Source organism: Rhipicephalus microplus, chromosome 10 (assembly GCF_043290135.1).
Source record: "Rhipicephalus microplus isolate Deutch F79 chromosome 10, USDA_Rmic, whole genome shotgun sequence".
In the NCBI taxonomy this organism is placed as follows: Eukaryota; Metazoa; Arthropoda; class Arachnida; order Ixodida; family Ixodidae; genus Rhipicephalus; species Rhipicephalus microplus.
Genome location: NC_134709.1, coordinates 42,152,453 through 42,176,143, shown reverse-complemented (window position 1 = coordinate 42,176,143; position 23,691 = coordinate 42,152,453). Strand labels below are relative to the sequence as shown.

At 46.0% G+C, this 23,691-nt stretch overlaps 1 protein-coding gene across 1 annotated transcript in view; it reads left to right on the top strand.

Annotated features, from left to right (window-relative positions):
- The window catches only part of Synj (synaptojanin), a 61,196-nt gene extending 38,273 nt beyond the window's left edge, over positions 1 to 22,923 (top strand). Inside the window, exons 18-23 of the mRNA XM_037432447.2 lie at positions 2,863 to 2,932; positions 10,073 to 10,279; positions 13,465 to 13,543; positions 13,992 to 14,160; positions 16,640 to 16,896; positions 21,835 to 22,923. Coding sequence (XP_037288344.2) covers positions 2,863 to 2,932; positions 10,073 to 10,279; positions 13,465 to 13,543; positions 13,992 to 14,160; positions 16,640 to 16,896; positions 21,835 to 22,545 — 1,493 coding nt within the window. The 3' untranslated portion in view covers positions 22,546 to 22,923. The remainder of the gene's footprint in view (positions 1 to 2,862; positions 2,933 to 10,072; positions 10,280 to 13,464; positions 13,544 to 13,991; positions 14,161 to 16,639; positions 16,897 to 21,834) is intronic.
- The last annotated feature ends 768 nt before the right edge of the window (positions 22,924 to 23,691 follow it).

Sequence of the window (23,691 nt, the reverse complement as noted above, 5' to 3'; positions counted from 1 at the left end):
TTTCCGATGGAGGCGGAAATGTTGTAGGCCCGTGTGCTCAGATTTGGGTGCACGTTAAAGAACCCCAGGTGGTCAAAACTTCCGGAGCCCTCCACTACTGCGTCTCTCATAATCATGTGGTGGTTTTTGGACGTTACACCCCATATATCAATCAACCAATACCACGTAAAGGTACTTCTAAAAAGGTTTTTCATAATGTGTTAAACTGCCTGCAGGTCAAAAAGAAATGATCTATTGTTTCCAGTTCATCACAGAGCGCGCAGTGGCGAAGGTGCCTGAGCAGACCTGTGTTTATAAAAATGCACCCGGCAATGCACCCGGCAACCCCCCCCCGGCAACGCAGCCTTGTGATAGCTACTTCTTGTTTACGAGTGCGGCAAAAGTCTCTTCGCCACGGTGATAATAAATGGCGATATTCTGTAGAGTTTGTTAGTGCTGTATCTCTAAAGACTTCCATAAGCGTGCGCCTGCGGAATCGAGCAGCAGTCACATAAGGGGATGATAGACAGTGCGGTAGAATCGGTTCGCTGATTGACAACTTAGCTAAGGAATCAGATATTTCATTTAGAAATAAGCCTTTATGTCCACGCACCCAAACTTATCGGACTTTTCTCAAATGCGCATGCACTAGTGCATGGAACGCATTTGTTACTTGGTTATCAGCACCAACAGTAAGTGCCGCACAGAGAGATAGGGAATCTGTTACTATGACAGCTGATGTAATTGCTGTATCTAACTTGCGTACAGCGAGCACTACTGCCAGAAATTCAGCCACAAAAAGTCTTTGATGTCACGCTGAATCCTGACACTGACATATGCTGATACACGGGCACATGACATACGGGACACTGACATATGAGCACAACATGATATTCAAAAATAAAACATTGACCTTCGTTTTTTCTTCTATGAATAAACCTTTTATGGTAAAATTAACAATAGTGGAGCTATAGTTTGTCATATTGTCTGTGAAAACTGATCCATCCTTTGACTTCATTGTCTCCTTAATATCTGCGTAACACTATCCACTGGTGGCTGTGATTGCACAGTTGGTAAATTGTGTCTTTACAAACACAAATTTTGAGAGAGTGTTGACTGCCACTCATGTTTTTGCATGTTTTTGTTGGCTAGTAGTACTAAGTTTGAGCTTTTTGATGATGAGGCTGTGTTAGTTTGTTAACGAATGTTATTGGTATTATCATAAGAATGCTTCGTTATATTTTTTTTATACAGAAATCGTTGCTTTTATAAAGTTCTGGTATTATAACATGCATTCAAAGAGCAAACAGGTTGGGTCAGTTCAGAATGCACACTTCATTTTCTGCCTTCACAACTACCTGTGACACATGCAAAACTTGTTTTTTCTTCAGCATTTGTTGACGCTTAGCATAGCAAATTTAGCATGGTTAGGTATGTATTTGGTGGAGGTACAACAGCACATGTTGACGGTACTGTGGTGTTTTAGGTTCAAATGCTCAGCGTTGCCAGGTAGTTCTATTAAGGTGTCGACAAACACTTCCAATTTATGTAACTCCTTTTCTGACATGCTCTAGTTTATCTCTTTCCTGGCCAGTACAACAGCTTGTTCGGCACAAAGTAATCACTTCTTTTACTCTGTTGACACTGTACCATTGATCAGATCAATGAGAAAGGGCAAAAAGAAAAAACATTGTGATGAAATCATTGAATTGTCCCGATCCTGTTCACTAGGCTTCTATGAATATTCGGATGCTTCAGCTATTCGAACGAATATTACAGTATTTGAAATTGCTTTCATTTGAATTTAAATTAGGGAAAATTTCAAAGTATTTGAAAATGAACAAGTAGGTGTATATTAGTCTGCATGTAACCCCCTGTAAAGGTGGTTTCTGTGCTGTTGAGTACCAAGCCACAAAAGCACCTAATCGGATGTATTCGCCATTTCGGTCAGTTTCAACGTAGCAAGAGCAGGAGCACGTGTTGCTACCCAAGAAACTTCCGGTCACTTCACTTATCACCCTCTGTTGCAGAAGCAAAAGGCTTGTTTTTTAAGTTGTGCTTGAGCAAGAAAAAACTCTTTTTCTGCTTTCAGATAAAAGGAGGGTGCTTAGAGCACTTACTCTTGAAATGTTGTGTGTAGCTTTAAAAAAAGTGTATTCGAATGATTTGGCTGGCACATGGAAAAAACTTGAAAGATAGCCAGCTACTCACTCAGGCTTTTGTTCCTCGCCACGGCTTATAGGCTATGCCGGTGCACAAAACCGGAATCCTTCCAGGACTTTTGTTTTAAACAGCGAAGAGGTCTGGATTAGTCTGAACGTAATTTTTTGTTGGTTTCACTGCAGTGAAGCGGTACCAAGCCATGAAAACACTTAATCAGGAAAAACCTGCACCGTCGCAAAGCCCCACTGTCAAGAACGTATCACCCTCACATCGGTTCATCATTTTTCTTTTTTTTTAGGCTTAAAATCTTGCTATACGACTTAATATGCTCGAAGTATAGTGAATAATAAAGTACAACATATTTTCCAGGTTATAACTTCATTGTCCCAAAAGTCAATTTGTCCTATTATTCAGTGTTGTTTCTACTTCTCTTGAACAATAAAAAAAAAATAATAATGGCATTTGCACAGGCCTTGTTTCAATTAATAAATGTATATTGTGCAGATTATTTGGGTCATAACGAATACGCCCTTTTTTTATATGTGATACACACTATATTCGAATTCGATTCAAAGTCATTCGAGCAACATCACTAGTCACTTCGAATTCACTTGAAACCTAAAATTCACTATTTGCACAAAGCTGCTGTTCCTGCATCACTCTGTTAGCGCACGGTGAACGCCTATAAACGCTTTTTTGTAAAAAACCTTTCTTTTGCAGAGGACCCTTTCTGGAGCCCTGGACGCATTGCGCATTATGGTAGAGCTGAACTCAAAACATCTGATCACAGGTGAGGGAGCGCATTTGACATCCACCCGACGTTGCTGTATGTGCTCGTGTATAACTGCAACCCCTGCATATAACCCGTTTCCCGGGTGATTCCACGAGAGGTCGACACGGGTCCAAAAGTTGATATTTTAGATTTCATTGAGTATTTTGTATTTCGTGCACCTCTCACCAGGTAGGCCGAAAGTCAACTTCGCTTTATTATTAACGGCATAACTTACGAGAAAAAAATATCAAACTTCACCAACACGGGGGCACCAACTTCGTCACCTGTTGTTTTCGAAAATTGCAGATGCTATAAAAAGACAAATATTTTTGTTTCAAGGAAGATATTTTTTACCTGAAATGCATGTCTAATGAAGAATGAATTCATACGGTTTCAAGTTTGCAAACCTTAAGAAAATGGCTTTTAAAAATGTCTAATTCTGCAACAGTTTAAAATAAGTTACGTATTCCCCATTTTTTTTCTGCGAAAGTAATGCAAGCAGCGTTTTCAAACTTGACACGTTTTAAGGATATAGTGTGTTAATTAGGTACATAAATTATTGCTGCCATAGGGCAAATGTAAATTTTTATATATTGCCTCAAAGTTCTCAGATTGGCAAAAGTGTACTCCACTGAAATTTGAATAACCAAAAAATCCATTTTCGATTTTTCTTAAAATCTCGTAAATAGACAACCGAAGGCCATCATACAGTAATATAGAAAAACATGTTGCATTATTTTGTTTTTAGCAACAATATTCGTGGTACAAATCAGAACTTTTTGAGAATGTGCTGATAAGTTGAGAAATCTAGAAATCTGAACGGAAAAATGGCAATGAGCTTTAAACGCGAGTAAACGTGACCGCATTTGGTGAAGAAAGGCTGTTTTAGCACTGTGACAGATACGTACCCATGAAGGCGCATTTATGCTCCTGATAACACAGCTCTAATGGAGGAAATGTTCGACACTGTAACTCAGTTGCAAAACATCTGTCTATATTTGCAGATAAACTCAAACATGAAAATGCTCCAACGCAAGTGTTGGGTCTCACTAGAAAAAGCATATGCGCTTGAAGTACCCTCACTGGTATTTTGGTGGCGACTGTGTGAAACAAGAGGTGCACTCAAAATGGCCGTATCTTTTGCAGATCACATTTAGCAGTACGTGACGCTAACAAAACACGACCACGATCAGTGCCCTCAGATGTGCTTAGCCAAACGTGCCTAGATCGTATGCCTGGAACACGTGGCACCGATTTCCACTGGCTCTTCTTAAACTGACGGAATGTTTCTAGCTCGTCTGCATTTGCACACAGCAGCTTGACATTCTTGAGCTTCGCGCTCATTTGCGCCACCATTTGGGATGCTGACATAATCAAAGCTGAGCTTGCCGCTCCGAGGTTGTAGAGCGTAGCCTGATGCTTTAGTAGGCCACCAACGTCGTCACAAGAGTTCTTGCCATGTCCTGTGGCCAAAAAAATTTTCTTTGTTGATATATGATCTTTGTGACATAACTCGAACAACTGGTACTTGTTTTTGAAGTAACTGCATGCACCATCAGAAACATGAGTAACATGCGTGTCAGGCTTAAGTAGTTCCTTCATATAGTTATGGATTATTTGTAGAGCAAAACAGGCATGTGCAGCATCATGCCATGTGTCATCACTGATGACGGCAAAACTTTGAATTGATTGCTTCCTTGTGACGACACACGTGAATATAGACACCTGTCTTTTGTGCCAGTGATACGACTGTACCTCATTCGGCAAAATGGCTGTCCAATTTTCGGCGAAGCCAAAGTGAAAAATGCAAGATTCATTTTCTTGGTTCTCTTTCGCCTGGTGTATTGCTGATTCTTGAATGTATCTTATGTAATCATGGGTCATCCACTTCACGAACCATAGACTTAGCTCTCGCAGAAAAGCACTTGCCTGGGCTGTTTTTTTTTACTAGATCGCCATTTTCCCATACTGCATAGGCTACCTCAATATCTTCAGGGATTCCTAAACATGTGGCTGTCAGAGCGTCCTCTTTAGCACAATAGTCACAATGACCTAAAACAATCACTTGTAGGGAAGCTGCGAAGACATAGTTCTTTCAAGAAGTCCGCCGTGTAGGCACCATCGGTGACGTCTTGTAGGGCAGAAACACACCCCGTGGCATTAGCACAGTATATACAAAGGCACCCTTTTGGTGTGGTGCAAGAAGAACCCACTTCGGCCTCAGTGAATAAAACTTGAGAGTCCAATAGACGTGTTCGAATTAACTTCTCTAAAGAGACTGTAAGCCTCTCGCACCGAACGGGTCATAAACCTTTTCGAAACAAGCTCCTTATTTCCGTCAATGATAACACATACTACATCTTTTTTGTTGGGTACAGTAGAACCTCACTGAAATGTTCTCTTTTTTACGATTTCTTGGTGTCAGCATTTGGGGTATCGTTATCAAGTGAATCTGCATGATATTTTTGTCTAGTTGGATTTACCTGGCACATTTGCTTAGCTCCAGTATCTCATTGAGCCAAATTGCGTGCACAGTGCCTGCAAGTTGTACTAATACAATATTTTTTAATAATAACTTCTTTTTAATTGAAGTCTAGAAACTCAAACAGAAAGAAATGCCACCATACCTGAGATGGCGCTGAATAATTACTATAACAGCTTCCTTACTTTAATTTTTGGTCAAAAGGATTGTAATTATAAGGGTATCATTAAAGAGATTGCATCCACAGATGCTTGGACAGCTTTCAAGCCATAAAGTGGCAGGAGGAATCTAAGTCTGGTGTACACAACAAACTTCATTCATTAGACATATCTCAAAAGGGTAGTAGTTGTGCCAATAAGCCCAACAGAATTACCTGACTAGCTCATCTTGGATTACGAGTGGTACGATCATGCTTGCTGCTACTCTTAATACGATCCAAATTGATCTGTGTGGAGCACAAAATTTAAAATTATCACTCCAGAGCTTGGTGCCTTGACTTCTCCAAGTGACTGCCACAGATTTTTTGATCCAGTCTCTGGAAGTAATTCATAAGCGCCCCTCTTTAAGTCACTGTTTTGTTAATCTGTCCTTGTTTTATTTTTTTGTGTGTGTTGTTGTTTTATTGGTGTTCTTGTATTGATCTGACAGTAGTGCATCTACTAGCTATATGTATCCATATCCACACCAGCTGGAGCCTCATGAATGGCCTCCAGTATTCTCTAAATAAGATGGACAAATAAAAATTAGAGGCAAAACTAATTTTTGCTTTGGGTGTCTGGCAGTGGCACTCGCGCGCTATTCTTTGGGTGCCCTTGTGTAATTCTCGGGTTACCGTAGTTACTCGAATCTAACGCGCACCATTTTTCCGGTTAAGCGAGTTCATAAATCGCATGCGCGTTAGAATCGAGTACGAAAAAAAAAAAAAAATACGGTCATTCTATTTCCATCGGCATTCCAAAATGGCCGCCCCCTACGTGCGTCGACATGGCGCGTCGGCAATTTCTGGCTATGTGTTTCCCATGTGCAGCACTTCGTACGTGTGCTGAGGAGTTTGTCATCTTGGTGTGCATTAGCATCGACGGCATGGAAGGGCCGACTCCAAAAACTCGACGAGTGCACCACGATGCCGCTTTTAAAAGAAAAGTCATCACGTGTGCCAAAACAGACGTAAATTGGGCTGCATCACGGTCGTTCCGAGCTTCCGAAATGTGCGTGCGGGACTGGCGGAAACAAAAGCAGAAGATTGTCGACAGCAAAGATTCACGCAAAGGCTTCAGCGGACCACAGCAGGGTCAGTTTCCGCAAATTGAATAGCTGCTCGCCGAGTATGTGCTTGAGCAGCGAGCGGCACAGCGGCCCGTGACGACAGAACTGCTCCAAGTGCGGGCTATGCAGTTAGCCTTAGAAAAAGGTCTAATGCGGAGCCAGTTTAAAGCGAGCACGTGCTGACTAACTAACTTTATGAAGAGGAAAGGCTTTTCCCTCCGAAGGGGAACATGCATAAGCGAAAAGTTTTGCGGAGAAGTACGATGAAAAGCTTCACAGTTTTCAGAGGTTCGTCCTAAACTTGCGGCGCAACAACGGCTACCTGCTTGGGCAAATCGGGAATGCCGATCAGACGCCTTTTTACTTCGACATGCCTGGCACCACAACCATCGAGAAGAAGGGCGCGAAGCAAGTTCGCGTGCTGACATCGGGCCATGGTAAAACTAATGTGTAGAGTGACGGCGATGCTCCGTTGCACGTCAGATAGGCACAAGCTTCCCCCGTACCTCATATTTAAACGGAAGATGCTCCCGAAAGGGAGTCTTTTTCCCGATTGGTGTGATCGTGTGGGTCAACGAGAAAAATGGGAGCGCATTGCAATCGATGTCTTACTTTTTTTTTTGTCGTGGAAACCGGGTGCGCGTTACAATCGAAGGTGCGGTAGAATCGAGTAAATACAGTAACTTGATATTTTGTCGTACTGGCTATGCGGATCTCTGAGGCCGGGTAGAAAGAAGCGCGTGCTTGAGATCTTCTCCACCAGGTGCCTTGAACAGGCCTTGCAACACTTTTTGATGATGGTCAGAAAACGCTGCCGATCCGTAGTAGAGGCTCCCGAGAACACGCAAGCCAAATGTTACAGTGCCACACGTAACCTAGAATTCACAATAAATTATCAAAGTTCGCTAAAAATTGCTTTCTCATCCCTCGACAAAGGACGGAAGACTCTCAAAAATAATTAGTAGAATGCCCATCTATCAGTCATTGGCGTATTTTAACATGGCGCACTCGGTCATTACTGAGATCACCGCGGAAGGTCGTCACTTGTCCACACATGTACGCACAATTGCATTGAAAAAGTCGCGTATTCGAAAAAAAAAATAAAAAAGTGCTCAAGGTCACGGGGCACGCATGACTTTTTTTTTGTTTGCCCCTCCCATCTCTCTCTGCTTAGCTTCCAGCGCTTTCGTCGGGACGAGAGAAGAGAGAATGCGATTGCAGCGTGTGGTAAATTTTTGTAACTTCGCTCGTACTGGACGGATTCTTAAAATTTTTGCGGTGTTGAATTTGTGAGGCAATAAGCTCTTCCAGTGAATTAATTCCATGGTTACCGTATATACTCGTGTAAGGGCCGCACTTTTTTTTCGAAAATTTTGCTAGGTGCGGCCCTTACACGAATCAGGCCGATTTAGTACAGGCAGTACAGGCCAAAGGTCTGTACTGTTTATGCAACAGTAGCAGAGTGCAAGAGTCACAAATGACATGCCAGAAATGTTTTTATTCGGATTCCATTTCGCTGTCCTCGTTCTCGGAGGAGCTCGCCTCGGCGTCCGCGTCTTCCCAGAGACGGTCATCTTCGGTGCCGTTCATGGAGTTCGAAATTCCCGTTACCTTGAAGCTTTTAGCAACTACTTCTACTGACATGGCACGCCACGCATTCAAAATCCATTCACACACCTGTTGGAGCGACGCCCGCTTCAGCCGTCCTGTAGGGGTCTTCTCGTGGACGCCTCCAGCCATCCATTCAGAGTAACATCGGCGAAATTCCACTTTGAATGGTCTGTTGACGCATACGTCGAGCGGCTGCAGCACACTCGTCAGGCCACCGGGAATGACGGCCAAGTCCGTACGAGTTGCGGCAACTCGGTTCTTGACGCGGTCGGTCAAGTGGCCCCTAAAGCTGTCCAAAACAAGGAGGGCTTTCCGTTGTAACAGCCCTCCAGGTCTGTTTGCCCAGACGGTCTTAATCCAGTCAACGACCAGTTCCTCGGACATCCAGCCCTTCTCTTGCGCACGTACGACGATTCCCTGAGGGAACTTCTCTTTTGGGAGAGTCTTCCTTTTAAATACGACGTACGGCGGAAGCCTCCTGCCGTCTGCCGTGATGCACAACATCACAGTGCACCTTTGGCGTTCTGCACCAGTCGTGCGCACAGACACACTTTTCGCACCTTTTAAATCCACTGTGGTGCTTTCCGGTGCATCGAACCACACAGGTGTCTGGTCCGCATTCCCAATTTGGGACAGGTCGTATTCATGCTCCCTCCTGAGAGCATTCACGAAGCGATGAAACTTAATGACGTGGTCTTCGTACTCGCGCGGCAGTTTTTGGCAAATCGTCGTTCGGCGCCGAATAGAAAGCTGGTTACGGTTCATAAACCGCGTAGCCCAGCCCCGACTTGCCTTGAATTGTGCCGGGGGTATTTCCATGTGGCGAGCGATGCTGAGGGCTTTGACGCGTATCATGTCAGTCGATACGGCGTAGCCGTCCCTTCGTGTGTCGACGACGTAGTTGACGAGCTCGCTTTCGAGTTGCGGGTACTTGCACTTTTTCCCGCGAAACGCCTTTCGGCTCCTGTTAGTAGCGGCGAGGGCATCTTTCTGATTCATCCAGTAACGCACGCGCTTCTCATCGACGTCGTACTTTCGTCCAGCTTCCCGCTTCCCGTGCTCCTCGGCATAGTCAATCACTTGCAGCTTAAATGCTGCAGTGAATGATCTCAGATGCCGGCCCATCGTCCGTCACGTGCGCTGGCTTCTGCAGGGTTCACTACAACCAACAAAGTGACACCGACGACACCGATCTGAAGTCGCGCTGCCAACGTATCGACACGATGCTAGGAACGATGCCAACAAAGAGGCCGCACAAGGCAAATATGGCGGCGCGCTGTCAACAGCGTGGTCGGCGCGTCGGCGGAAGTAGAATAAAAGCGGAAAAGCGTGCAGCGCCATCTGGCTGTAAATGAACTAACTACACTTTTCTGGCGGGACATTTTGAACTTTTGTTTTTTTTTTTTCGAAATATCCGCTTTCAAAGTTGGGGTGCGGCCCTTACACGAGGGCGGCCCTTACACGAGTATATACGGTACTCAAAAAAGTGCTTCAGGGCCCCTTCGGTTCTAACTGCTCTTTCAATGAATTCATTCAATTAATTTTCATTAATCATGCTGACAACTAATGGGCCCATATTTTACGTTAACTCATTCTCCGATATCATATGTATGCAATATAACTGTTAACTTGAATTGACACAATTGATTTCATAGCTGCTTTATTTGTGTGAGATTTTATCTGAATACATGGAAAAGCGTGAGTAAGTGCTCAAGCGAAGTGCTTCGAAGAGAAACGAAAGGTTCACTCATTGCTTGTGCCACTAACAAACTGTGCTCCTCTGTTTGAAAACATTTCAGGCCTGTGGTGGCCGACATTGACATCGAGGTTTCCCAGGTGGACGAAGCCGTACGAGAACAGATCTTTCGAGAGGTCGTAGAGCTTATGGGACCGCCGGATGGCACTGTTGTGGTCCACCTGGAAGAAGAGGGTGCTGCCTTCGAAGACACATTCCTCGCAGCGCTTATCCAAACGTTTGCTACGGTTGGCGAGGTTATCCTGATCAGGTAAAGCCGTGCTCTCTAGTGCCTTCGCACGTCGAGCAACATTCATATTTTCTCCACATGGTACTAGCCTTGGTTGAACGAGTTAATAATTGTAGGGGTTTACGCCCCAAAACCACGGTATGCTTATGACTACTGGAAGATGTGCGCCTGTATCCAAGCACACACGTATGCCTCTAGCACTCTGCCTCTATCGAAATGCTGACCACTGCACTCGAGATTTATTCCTCTGAACTTGGGGTCAGCTGTAAAACACCTTGACAACCACACCACCAAGGCAAATGAAAAACATAAAATTAGTTAAGAGTTAGATAAATGACTAGAGTTTGTTGTCATGCTCACTAAAAACTTTTTTGTCTTTGGCACAACTTTTTGTGTCATTTATTTGTGTCAGGCAGTCAGTTTTGTCTCTGTTAAGGGTGATCCAGTTTTTTGACATCAAGTGTTCTATTATTTAGGTTACGATGACGAAAGCTTTAGTGGTTATGTGTTTTCATAGGCTCATATCTAATTTATATTTGATATGATCACATTTTTGTTAGAACGGTGGCGCAAATCTTGCCATAGTAAACGTAATTGGATTCTGCGCGTGTTAATGAGCCATCCACCACATGCAGTTTCATGGTTCCAGCTTTCCTAGAGGCGAGGTTGTGAAGCTTTAGTTTTACTTTACTTTTTCTAAGCGTTTATGACTACCAAAGGTAACAATGCAATGTACATTCTTTCGTGCTCTTTAAAAATTCAGCTTTCTTAACACAAGTTCAAAATGAATACTCTGAGGTAGAGAAAATTCCGTCATTAATAGATTGTAGGATCATGAAAAACCGAAACTTCAGAAACAGCAAGAAATAAAGATAAAACAATGTTGGTCACTGGCATGATATAACAGGCTATAATAGCTAAAAAAAAGATTGGGGAACCCTTCAGGTTCGCTTTTAAGAGTGATTGCCGTGCGTGCATACACGCACACACGTTATGGGTGACCCCGCTCGTAACTGCAGCGGACGATCACCGCGGGTTCAGGCTTAGCGAGCCACAGGGCCGCTACTCCGTTCACTCGCGTGTAGCGCACCGCTCCGCGCGCGCTCAACTGATAAGGCGTTTAGCGCGGCGCGGCAAATAGACAGTGTTCTAATGTAAAAGTACACAACACTTTATTGCCTCTGGAGGCACCCCGAACAACAGTACAACGTCCGCTCCCGGGACGCGGGTAGCAAAGGCACCCGCACGCGGACGTTCACAATAAGGGGAAAACCGCGAGCACGTCGCAGCTGGCAATGGCGAGCTTTGACACGCCGGTCGGGAAAAGGTCCCTCGCGGCTATGCTGCGCACTCTCACGATGGCCAATGGGCCTGGTCGCGAGTGTTAGGGCAAACCTCGTACGCGTAGGCCTACGGCAAGTGCGGCTCGTTGTGGTACGACCACTTCAAGCACTAGGCACCGCTCTGGGCTTAGCGTACGCTACCGAAACTAGCACTCAAGTAAACACGCCTGCCAAGGTGCCCGAGGCCACCTCGGGCAGGTTACAGTCCGGCGATTCCCAAAGGGGACGCGGACGAAGGAAAACACGTGCTTACCCGGCGCTGTCCACGGAGAAGAGACGGTCGCTCCCTCGGCGCACGCGTACCACGCGCCGTGCCCGCACGTGGCACCATCTATCGCCACGTGGTGTTAACAGGGCAGGAAAGCAAAAGGGTATGGCCGTGTGGCGGAATGCCCGCGAAAATGGTCGCGGGCGCGCCTCAGATCCCCACATCCTCCTCTCCTTAATTCACCCTATATATCGGTCTGCAAAGGCAGCCGGTCGTCGCCCATGCATGCAAAGGCGTCATGCAATGGGCAACAGCTAGCCTCAGCCTCGCTCTGCAACTGCTGCTGAATACACAAGAATACACTTGACAAATAGAATGGCTCCGCGGAAGAGGGGTAACGGGAGTTCATGATGCTCACGCAAGAGCGCGTCCACGGCTCGGAGGGGCAGCGTCACGTAATGTCTGACTTGGGCGATTGCGTGGATGCGAGAGTTCAAGGGGAGGGTTCTGGTTGAGGCCTTCATGCGAGGAACGGGCTCACCTTCGTCTCGTCGATGTTGACGACAGCCCTGCGAGTCCGACGAACGTCGCCTCGGTGGAGGTTCGGATGGACCTCGCTGCGACAGCCGGCCCTTCTGCTGGCATAATGGTCGCCAAACATACTGGCTTCGGCGTCGGTCGAGTCGTGCACAGCGTCTGCGACAGCTGGCCTCGTGCAGGTCTACGAACACCTCCAGAGTCCAAAGTGGTGTAGGGGTCGGTGACTTCCTAAGCTGTCGCCACACGCACACACACACGCACACACACCTCCGATGGTCGGGTCTCTCCAAACGCGCACCGCAAGGGAAGCGCAGAGTGTCATTTGTCCCTCTCCCCACGCTAAAGCACCAATTCACAATCCCCTCCTCCAGCGAGAAGGAAAAAAAAAAGAAAACACGAATAAAACATCAAGTAAACAGCAACACTCAAATGACAATCAGCAGCAGTAACTGGGCGGAACAGACTTCTTTGCAAGCACTGGCTGTAAAGAAGTTAGCTATCTGAGGCTCGAAAGTTAAAATGAGGGCCTTCGGTTGCGGAAATAAGCCCGCCGTCCGGCGCGAAATCACTAAGGTGACCGCTTCCTCAGATTATACCGGTGCGTGGTCCGAATGCGGTCCGCCGCGCCGGGTGTGCGCCGTTGCTTGCGCGAAGAGCCACTGGGCGCTGGCGCAGGCTCGTCAGACCTCGACGCAAAGGCTTTCAGGCCTGCGATATGGGCACGGCTGAGTTATCCCCCACAACGTGCACACACAAACACTCACAGACACTATCACCTTCGTCTTCAGCCCTCTATGGAGAACTAAACTGTGTTAGAGGAAAGTCGAAATTCAAGCGCTCTCTGGCTTTTTTCTTTATTTAAATCTTTCTCAGATTTTCACTCACAGGCTTTTTCGCTCGCAACCAAAGACGCCGCTACCGCCGCCAGCACAATGAACTCGTTTCAACGCTCTTGCATTATTGATAGCCTAGGATGCATGAAAGCTGGCAAGGTTATGCATCAGTATAGGCAGAATCTATGAATAATTTTTTTTTACATTTTTGTTCCCGAAAACTTTCTTAAGACTCTTAAATTCATAAAATTGAACTTGTGTGATTGCATTTGACACACCCAGGTATGTGGCTGACATGCTTTGGGTGACATTCCTGGAAGGCCAAAGTGCGCTAGCAGCCACGCACCTTTCAGGTACACAGGTGAGCTTTTCCGAATCGCCCTAGTTTCTTCACGAAGGCTTGTGATGCATCATAGTCTGATTCTATTCTTTTTTTTTTTTTGAGGATCTTATTTACAACTTGTTTAATGTGCAATGCGGTTTAGAGGGGGCTAAAATTCATCGCTCGTTAACATTTACACCCAAAGGAGAGAGATAACGAACAAGGAGAGAACGGCTCGGCATTTGTACCTAGTCGCTAGCCAATTCAGTGTGAGTTCCACCCAGTGTAAAATTGGGCTTCACTCAACCATTCTTTGTGCCTGCATGCTCCAAAATATAGTTCCACAGTGCTCACGACATCAAAAACAGTTTGCTTTCTAGTGCGGCTTCACACGTTGGCAGTGGTTGTTAACTTGGTTGGACAACTTTTATAAAAGAAGAAAGTAGAGTGCTGGTTTCTTCCAATAATTTTTTTAACTCTACTACAGGTGGATGGGCAGCGCATAGTGGTATCTCTGAAGACCACCAATTGGGCACAGGCAGTGGAGCACGAACTGAAATTGTGCTGCAATAACACGGTGCCCCTGGCGGAGCCCTCGAGCAGAGATGCCGAGGAGGACGCAGCGCCGCTGGACGGGAATGATGGCGCACCCGATGGTTTGTCCATGCACAAATCTTCCTGCTAGTTGTTGTTTCGTACAATGTTTCGTTAGTTGGGTGTGCATCGGAATGGGTATGCATGGCACTCCTGCATGACGAAGATGCAATGACTTGTCGTGACATGAATGTCGCCCAATGCGTCCCATCTGTATCGTGACAAGGGCAGCATGAGTGACATGATGCGTGCGTCAGAAGCCATCATAGTTGTTTTACTGAGTAAATGTACATATCGGGAGTGCCAGCTAACTCTGACCAAATTAAAAAAAAAATGAAAAAAAGTGCTCTTAGAAGGTTTTACATGCATGATATTAGTGGTAGTCATGTGTGCTTGCAATCTGCTATTTCTCATTGTTAACTATTAAATAATAAATACCATTAATTAGCCAGCCTTCTCATTATTGCCCCATATACTGTGCAATGTCAGTGCACATTATTTTCGAAATTTACAGAACCCTCCACTATGGCGGGCTTCATAACCAAACCGTGCTTATGTTACATTGAAAAAACAGACAGTAATACTACTATAATAATAATAATTTTATTATTATTATTTCAATTCTCACTTGAATTGGTAAAAGGTTTACTACAATTTGTAAGCTAAGCCACCTCTGATAACTTCAGAATCAAGCATTTATTTTATGCTGAAGTCTGTCTGATTTTGTTTTTGTGTTGTTTTTCGAAATCAGAAGCACCTGAAGTGTGCCAAATATAAAAGAGACGCATGCTCGTGTGCCACTACACTACTATTTCCGTGCATTGTTTGGTTTATGCATGGTTGCTTTAGTTTATATCCGCACTGTACTGCACTTCATGCTATTTGATGGACGTGATATTAAGACCCTTTCTTTATCTTCTTTCTTTCAGTCTCGATTCTAGTTAGCTGAGACACCTGATGCATAGAAATGTGCATGGCTTGACAAGGATAGATAATGTATTGGGGCATGAATTCACTATATTAGAAAGTGTAATAGCAGTCATTTCCTCAAATCAGATGCCAGAATATACATGACATACCATAAATGATGAGATTTGTACCGTGGATGCGCTGTATGCAGCGTGTTCTTCTTTTCTCGGCAATACAGATTTTTTTATAAAACTCTTATGACAGTAAGGCTCTTGTCGTTTTTGCACACGAACTCTATGTTTAGGTGGCGATACTTTGCTGTTGCTAAAATGACACTGTTTTATTAATGTAAGGTCATTAATTAACCTTTTAATTATTGGCATGAGAGTAGCAGTTTGAATAGAAAGTTGCAGCACATGCCAATTTGTAGCATACTCATTTTTTTTTCTTCAAATTACGGAAGTTTCACCAAGTTCGAGATATTCGTCATCGAATTTAAAGTTCGGTATCGAAACTGACTGCGACCAGTGCACAAGAAAGTGCGACGACTGTTACGTCAAACAGGAAGTACACGTGACAAGGCAGTGACTAAATTGGAATGAAGGCACGTCCTGGCCATAACTTCTTGTGAAAAGCTGTTAATAGTTAGTCTTAGTTACACTAGCGAATCGCCTTACCTTTGCGTGTATTGTTTGGCGCTTGTCTATTTCTGTGTGCAAAAACAATGGGATATTAATTTTTTCTTTCCCTGTGAAGCGTAAACTTGGGGCAGTTGCTGTGGCACTTCGTCCTGCAGATAGACGAAACAGTTGTTTGCACCTGTTCGTAGCTTAAAAAATAAATAACCACCACATATGTTTAATTGTGTATATCAGAATGCTTGCCTATTTTTGCCTATTTTCGGGAAGAAATTTCTCTGCTGTGCTCCTAGATTTAAATTTCGTCACTTCCTTGTTGTGGGTAGTTGTCAGTCTTTGTATTTCCTGCTGTCATTCTTTGTATTGGCCTTCGATGATGCATATCTCTAATTACAAGATACTTTTTTGATTGCTTATGAAGGGCATGCTAATTCACTTCAAATCAGTAATTAGAAATGGTTAATAAGGTTTTGATAATTAGTCACATCAATGCCATTTAAGCCGCAAGAAAGTATTTCCACGTTAACGTAGAGTTCATCTTCGAAAACTAGAGGAGCCTGACTGTCATGAATGTTTGTAAAATGTTTGTATTGTTAAAAAACAAATGCCTTGTACGCTCGCTCGCACTGGGTAAAGTTGGCTAACAATTGGCTACATTTGTAGTGTGTGTTCCACCAGTTGGTGCCGCTGCTTCACTCTGTATATATCTGGTTGTGAATGAGGCCTCATGGTTAGTTGCATGCAGGGCATCCTGTTGTATGACTTGTTCTTGCACAACCTGCTTACATGGTGTCTGAAACGAGACTCAAACTCACACCTGAAAACTAGCCGTTTTCCGACTGGGCTAATTGGAAAACTGGCTAGCATTGTATAAGGTTCGCTGTGTGTTAGTGTTGGCTGCTGTTGGGTGATGCATTTTTTTATTTTGTTTATTTTTTGGGGGGGGGGGGGGTAAAGGTTGCACACCTGTGAATTCTATTTCCCCACTAAGCAGAATGGTCAAACGACTACGAGTACCACTCGCAGTCTTCATCGGGTAAGAGCAGCCCTTCGTTCTCCGGCGACGTGGCGTTTGCCCCGGAGGAGTCGGCCGTTCCGCCGCCCGTGCCGGGCCGCTCGACACCGACCATGAACCCACCGGGCAGGCCCCCGCCTCCGCAGCGACCGCCGCCTCCGCAGAGGCCATTACCTCCTCAACGGCCACCTCCTCCACCCGAGCAGGAGGTCAAAGCGTCTGCTGTCCAAGAGCAGGTATGTAGGAACTCTTACGGCTGCATACACTTCACCCTGTATGTATAGTACATCGCCCATGCATCTTTCTGTGCATGCCAAGTCCTGTGCTCCACCCCTTTAACTTTGCAACGAAAACTATTTGTTCTAATTCAAACCTAGCACAAAAGACCATGCTTTTCGCTCTTTACTGGGCGAACAAAAAAGTCACAGCGTAAGATATTCAGATTATTTAACATGTACTTATGGTTAAGTTGTTGCGTCACGTTATTGATGAATCAGCTCACAAAAGACATATTTGGGCACACATAAAGGAAGCTCGAACAGTGCGCTTGTGTTCGTGAATTTTTATATATGCGTAAATGTGTCTTTGGTCTTCTGCTGCCGGTGATGGCAGGGTGGTGTGGAAAGGCTGGAAAGTTTTTCGAGTGAGACAGAGTTCAAACCAATGAGAGCGCTTTGAACAGCATGTAGCAGCTGATCATCTGTGCAGTATTTACGCATTAGTGCGTAAATACTGCCTGCCTATTCATACCATGAATTTCTGAATTGGCACTGCCAGTTGTCCTCTAGACATCCAGAGCTGAGTTACGGGTGAATGTGATGCAGTCAAGGCACCTAAGGGTAAGACTGACACAGTGGAGCATCAAACGTGAAGCAGTAAGTATAGTGCAGGTTTTGAGGAGTAAAATTATTGAAGTGCTATTACAGTGGAAGCAGGGTTTTACAACGAATCAGTTCGGTCCTGGCAAAAGCCCCATAGAAATAATGTATTAAAAACCTTGGTTATACCACACATTTTTATCCAGACATCGCATCTTACAATGACTTTCAGATTCCGTCTGAAAGAAAAAACTGCCTAGTGCAAAATATGAACTTGGTCCCTACATTGACGATTAGAAATGTAGTGTGACAGCTGTCTTCTTGGAACGGAAAATTTATTCTCCTGGAAGTTCATGCGCGCTCGTACATACACCTCGATCGCGTATGTACGTATCTGGGGTCGTTACCTGGTCAAGCTCTGTCCACAAAGAGTAGCTTTAGCCGGCCGAAAAGCTGACATTTTCACGTTTTTGGTCCGTGGAAACTTTTACCGTTCGACAAACAGTAGATACAGACAGCTTTGATACTGACGCGTGTGTACTGGTGGACCAAAACGACGATAAGGGGATTTGGTGGATACCAGGTAGTGGAGCTCTGGCTGATCGAAGATAAAGAAGGCGATCTTGCTGTTCAGCTGCTGAGAGTCGCTGTGTCAACGTTTATCTGCCTTTGGTTCGCGCTGTACCGCGACATTGGGTGTCTTTGTACGCGACCTGAGTGTCTTTCTTGACGGCCAGAAAGTAACAGCCTTAGTCGACACCGGTGCCGACTTTTCTATTATCAGTCAGGACCTCGCCATCCGCCTCAAGAAAGTGAAGACACCGTGGACAGGCCCTCAAATAAGGACGGCAGGTGGTCAGTTATTGATGCCCTCTGGAAGATGCACAGCAAGAATTGACATAGGAGGTTCTTCTTTCGTTGCGTCGTTCGTCGTTCTCGCCACATGCTGCAAGGATCTAATTATTGGTATGGACTTCTTACGAGAGTACGGCGCCGTCATCAATATCCCAGACAGTTTGATTACATTCCACAACAGTTCGGGCGCACCTGATTGTACACAGGCGCGATCAAACCAATTGCGTCTAACTGATGACAATGTGGTTCTCCCTCCTCGGTCAGCACGCTTGTTTCTGTGGCAGCCGCTGTCCAGTTTGTTGGCGAAGGAGTAGCAGACCGAATAACCTCGCTCCTCTTCACACACGGCATTTCCCTCGCAAGAGGTATCGTCAGTGTCGCCACTGGGCGCACGGACTTGTTTCTGACAAATTTTAGTGATGAGCGCCGGCACCTTTCAAAAGGCATGGCCGTCGCTTACTTCGACGATATCACAGACGCAGCAGGCTGCTTGGCAGTAGTTGACGAGGCGCCAAACTTGATTCAACACCAGTTCTTGACGTTAGCACTACTTTGCCTAAGAACGAGCGAAAGAGGCTTCTTGAGCTACTGGCCGAATTCAAAGACTGCTTTTCGACAACATCAAGAGTTGGCCGCACGCCTCTAACCAAGCATCGGATAATTACCGAGGACATGGCGAGACCAATTCACCAAAACCCCTATCGCGTGGCTGCAAAGGAACGCGAAGTGATACAAGAGCAAGTCGACAAAATGCTAGAAGATGACATCTTTCAGCCCTCAAAAAGCCCCTGGGCGTCACCTGTAGTCCTCGTTAAAAAAAAAGATGGCAGCCTGCGCTTCTGTGTAGATTACCGAAAACTCAATCAGGTGACAAAGAGAGATGTGTATCCATTTCCTCGTATAGATGACTCTCTCGACAGACTTCGACATGCTCGTTACTTTTCATCGATGGACTTAAGAAGTGGGTATTGGCAAATCGAGGTAGACCCAAGAGACTGCGAGAAGACTGCTTTTGTGACACCAGATGGCTTATATGAATTTAAAGTCTTGCCCTTTGGTTTATGTTCAGCGCCTGCTACCTTTCAAAGACTTATGGATACCGTACTTTCTGGGTTGAAGGGGAAAACCTGCTTGGTCTACCTTCATGATGTCGTAGTTTTCGCCGCAACATTTGACCAGCACCTTAAAAGACTTGAGGCAGTTTTACAAGCCATACGGTCTGCGGACTTGACGTTGAAGCCTGAAAAGTGCCACTTTTGCTATGGAGAGCTGCGATTTCTTGGCCACGTTGTCAGTCACGGAGGCGTTCGTCCTGATCCTGAAAAGATCGCAGCTGTTGCACAGTTCCCGGTGCCGACTGATAAGAAGGCTGTCCGACGATTCCTCGGACTATGTGCGTATTATAGGCGATTCATCGCGGACTTCGCACGCATCACATCACCGTTAACCCGCCTTACGAGAGAAGACGTTGCTTTCCAATGGAGCAATGCCTCGACTGCCAGCGACGGAAGTCACCGCCGACTAAACCAGGTGGCCTCCTGCAGCACATGCAGGTCCCAAGAACATTCGACCAGATTGGCATGGATATTTTGGGTCCACTTCCTACTTCTACTGCTGGGAGCCGCTGGGTTATTGTCGCGACTGATTACTTTACCCGTTATGCTGAAACAAAGGCTATCCAGAGAGGTACAGCAGCGGAGGTGGCACAATTTTTCATCGAGAACGTTGTCCTGCGGCATGGTGCACCAAGCGTCGTAATCACAGACAGAGGAACCGCATTTACGGCAGCTCTTTTGGAACAAGTCCTCATGCTGAGTGGAACAACCCATCGTAAGACCACCGCCTACCACCCGCAAACGAACGGGCTTACAGAGCGTCTGAACAAAACAATTGAAGACATGCTTTCAATGTACGTAGACGTCGAACACAAAAATTGGGACGAAATCTTGCCATATATCATGTTTGCATACAACACTGCCAAGCAAGAAACAACCCGGATGACCCCGTTCAGCCTAATTCACGGAAGGGAAGTACGAACCATGTTAGATGCGATGCTAGCGTACGAATTCGATGACATCGAACTGGACGCCGAGATGTTTACAGAACGAGCAAAAGAAGCAAGGCAACTAGCACGCCTGCGAATTCAGCAACAACAAGAGTACGACGCGAGCCGCTACAATTCTCGCCGCAGAACAGTCGTTTACCAGACCGGCGACAGAGTATGGGTTCGGACACCCATACGGAAACGAGGACTCTCTGAAAAGCTCCTAAGGAGATACTTTGGGCCATATCTAGTACTGCGACGACTGAGTGATGTTATTTACGAGGTCGTCCCCGACAGTTCATATAGTACGAGGCTTCGCCAGCACCGTCCTGAACTAGTTCACGTTGTGCGCATGAAGCCTTATGAAAGGTAGTGACTGCGCAAGACACTTCTTAAAGAACAGACAAAAAAAAACTGCACGACTGGTTTAGCATCGGGGCGATGCTCATTAAGAGGGGGACAAATGACGCGTGTATACTGGTGGACCAAAACGACGATAAGGGGATTTGGCGGACACTAGGTAGTGGAGCTCTGGCTGATCGAAGATAAAGAAGGCGATCTTGCTGTTCGTCTGCCGAGAGTGGCTGTGTCAACGTTTATCTGCCTTTGGTTCGCGCTGTACCGCGACAATACATACAGTTAGCCCATACAGCTTTGTCGCTCTCGCAGTCACAGACTTGCGCATGCATAAGGGTGCGATACAGCTGTTTTTAGTGTGCAATATTGCTCTCACTTGGCGTCAACGTTCATAACGACAGCGGGGCATCATTAGTTGCACTTCACAAGGCAACAAATTACAATGCACATAGCCAAGTCTCGCACAAAGGCATTCCGCGCAAACTTGTGGTCCGTCGCTATTATGTGATAGTGATGACATTGCCTCTGACTCTTCTGACGGGAGGCTGTTGGCAAAGCAGTTTCGGTTCGTTTCATGCGCAGGCAATTTTCAGACCATTGGTAGAAAGATGCGCATTGGATTCGATTTCTTTTTTAAGTTTAGAATAAATATTTGCTCGCACCTCCTTCAATTAAACCCTGCCATTAGCCGCCACTGGCAAGAATATTTAATCTTGCTTCCTTGCGGAGGCTTAAGGTCGTGCCTTAGGCTTATTCAAGTCATCCGTTCTCATTCTTTGGGAAAAGCTGCGTGTCACTGCCTATAATCTTAGTTTTTTGATTATACGACGCCTGGATTATACGATGGTTTTGCATGGTCCTCTGAAAGTTGTATAATCGGGGTTCCGCTTAGTCAAGTGTCGCATGTACTTGTATGAAAGCATGCATAAAGAGACCCCGAAAATCTTAGCATTTTAGCTCAGCAGAAGCACGCTCATTTAATGTTGGACTGGTCTTCTGACTGTTATCAAACAATTCAGCCTTTCATTGAGCTACCTAACAATAAACGTTTAACTCCGATGTCAAGCTGTCTTTTTTTTTTCTTTCACCCCTCTCCTCAGACAACTTCCGCTGCTCCCCCGAGGCGGGTTCCTCCACCAAGGCCTGTTCCACCACCTATACGGCCTCCGCCACCTGCCACAGAGCCATCGGCTTCCTCCGGTCCACCACCGGACACACCTCCTCCGCCACCTCCACCACCCAGAGTCGATTCATTCGAAAAGAGTCCCCCGGACACGGCGAAGAACGGCATTGGAGGCGCGGACGAGGAAGAAGAACCGCCATCATCCCCGTGGCAGACACTTCCTCCAGCGCCTCCTCCTCCCACTCAATCCTCTGCACCAGATGAACAAGGAATTCAGCAGCATCCTGTACTTCCATCAGCCCCGCCCCCATTCTCACAGGGCCCACCCTCTCACATGCCTTCAGCCCCACCCCCCTTTGGCCCACCTTCCTCAGCTCCTCCCACTCTACCCCCGCATTTGGCGCATTCCATTCAACAACCTCTCCCACCTGCTCCGGCACAAGCTCCGCCTCCAGTGCCGCAGGGCCCACCTCCTGCTCCACCTGCTGCTACTGAAAGTGCGACTTCTGCACCTCACACGGCCCCGCCTGCAGGTCCACCCCCGAGTCTGCCACCAGCCCCACCAATACCGTCGAGGCCAAAGGTCATGGCACCTGTCATCATGCAGGCTGCCACCGACGGGAAGCCTCCGCCCATTCCAGCAAGGTCAAAGGCTGGCCCTCCTGTGTTCAACAGGCCTAACAACTGAAACCTCTGACAGTAATCACATTCATCGTGCTAATGATCTAGATCTACTTCTAGGAGAGGAGGCAGAGCTAAAATAACTTCACAGAAAGCATTCCATTTGTGGGCGATAGTCGTGAGAGGGCGCTGTTTATGCTTACGTGGTGAAAACGAAAGGAGAGCATGCGCAGACGACAAAGGACACCTAGAAGTACGTGATAGTGCGAACGACAAGTTGGTTAATACTGCAGCGATGCTGGAGCTATCGTTTGAGTGGGAACGTACTGTATTAATTGAGATTCAATGGCACAGAGCAACATGCTTAGTGCAAATGACCTCGTCATGCTCCTCGAGTAATGCAGGAGCTTATTACGGGCGTTACGAGAGTGGGGCTCATCACCAGCCTTTCAAGGCCAAACATTTTTTCTCGTGATTACTCCACTGGCACCTGCAGGCCAATCTCCCACAGGGCTGTCAATGTCGGCGACTCGGTGGTTCGTGCGCCATGATATTTCGCCCTAATTTACCATGTTATGCACGCACACTTATACACCTGCTTGTCATTAACGTGAGTCGGATTTTAATTTCGTTGCCATGGTACTCTTCCGTTCTTGCAGCGCACATCTCCGAGTGCAATTACGCATTGGCCATCTATAGCTGTCGATGGTGGTTGCTGCGTGAACACGCTTCTCGGTCCTACCCTAGATTTCTGTGTGTTGCCGCATCTCTAGTCATACCGACATACTTCTTATTTAACTAGGAACGGCCTGAGGACTTGCGTATATGGGAGTCTCCTCCACCGTATAGATGCCTAGGTGCTCCATGGCGGGTGTACCTCTTTGTGTGAGAACTCGCCCTCTTCTCTTCTACATTGATATTTATATTTTCTCGTCTAGTTACGCACAGTCACCCATAAACTGAGTGTGATGTTTTTAATTTGTTGCCTATAATGTTCTCGCGAATACTCTGTCGCGAAATATGAAGTGTGCTATCTGGCTGTGCTGCGCAACAGTATAACTGGCCAGTGGGCTTTGTTGCACAAAAAACAAAAAGCATAAGCGGTTTTTTTGCATATTTTGCTATTTGATGCTCTTTGCGAGAAGCGTGCTCTGGCTTTCTTTTTAATGCTGATGATGTTTTAGTGGATCTGAGAAATACTTAACCGTTCGTC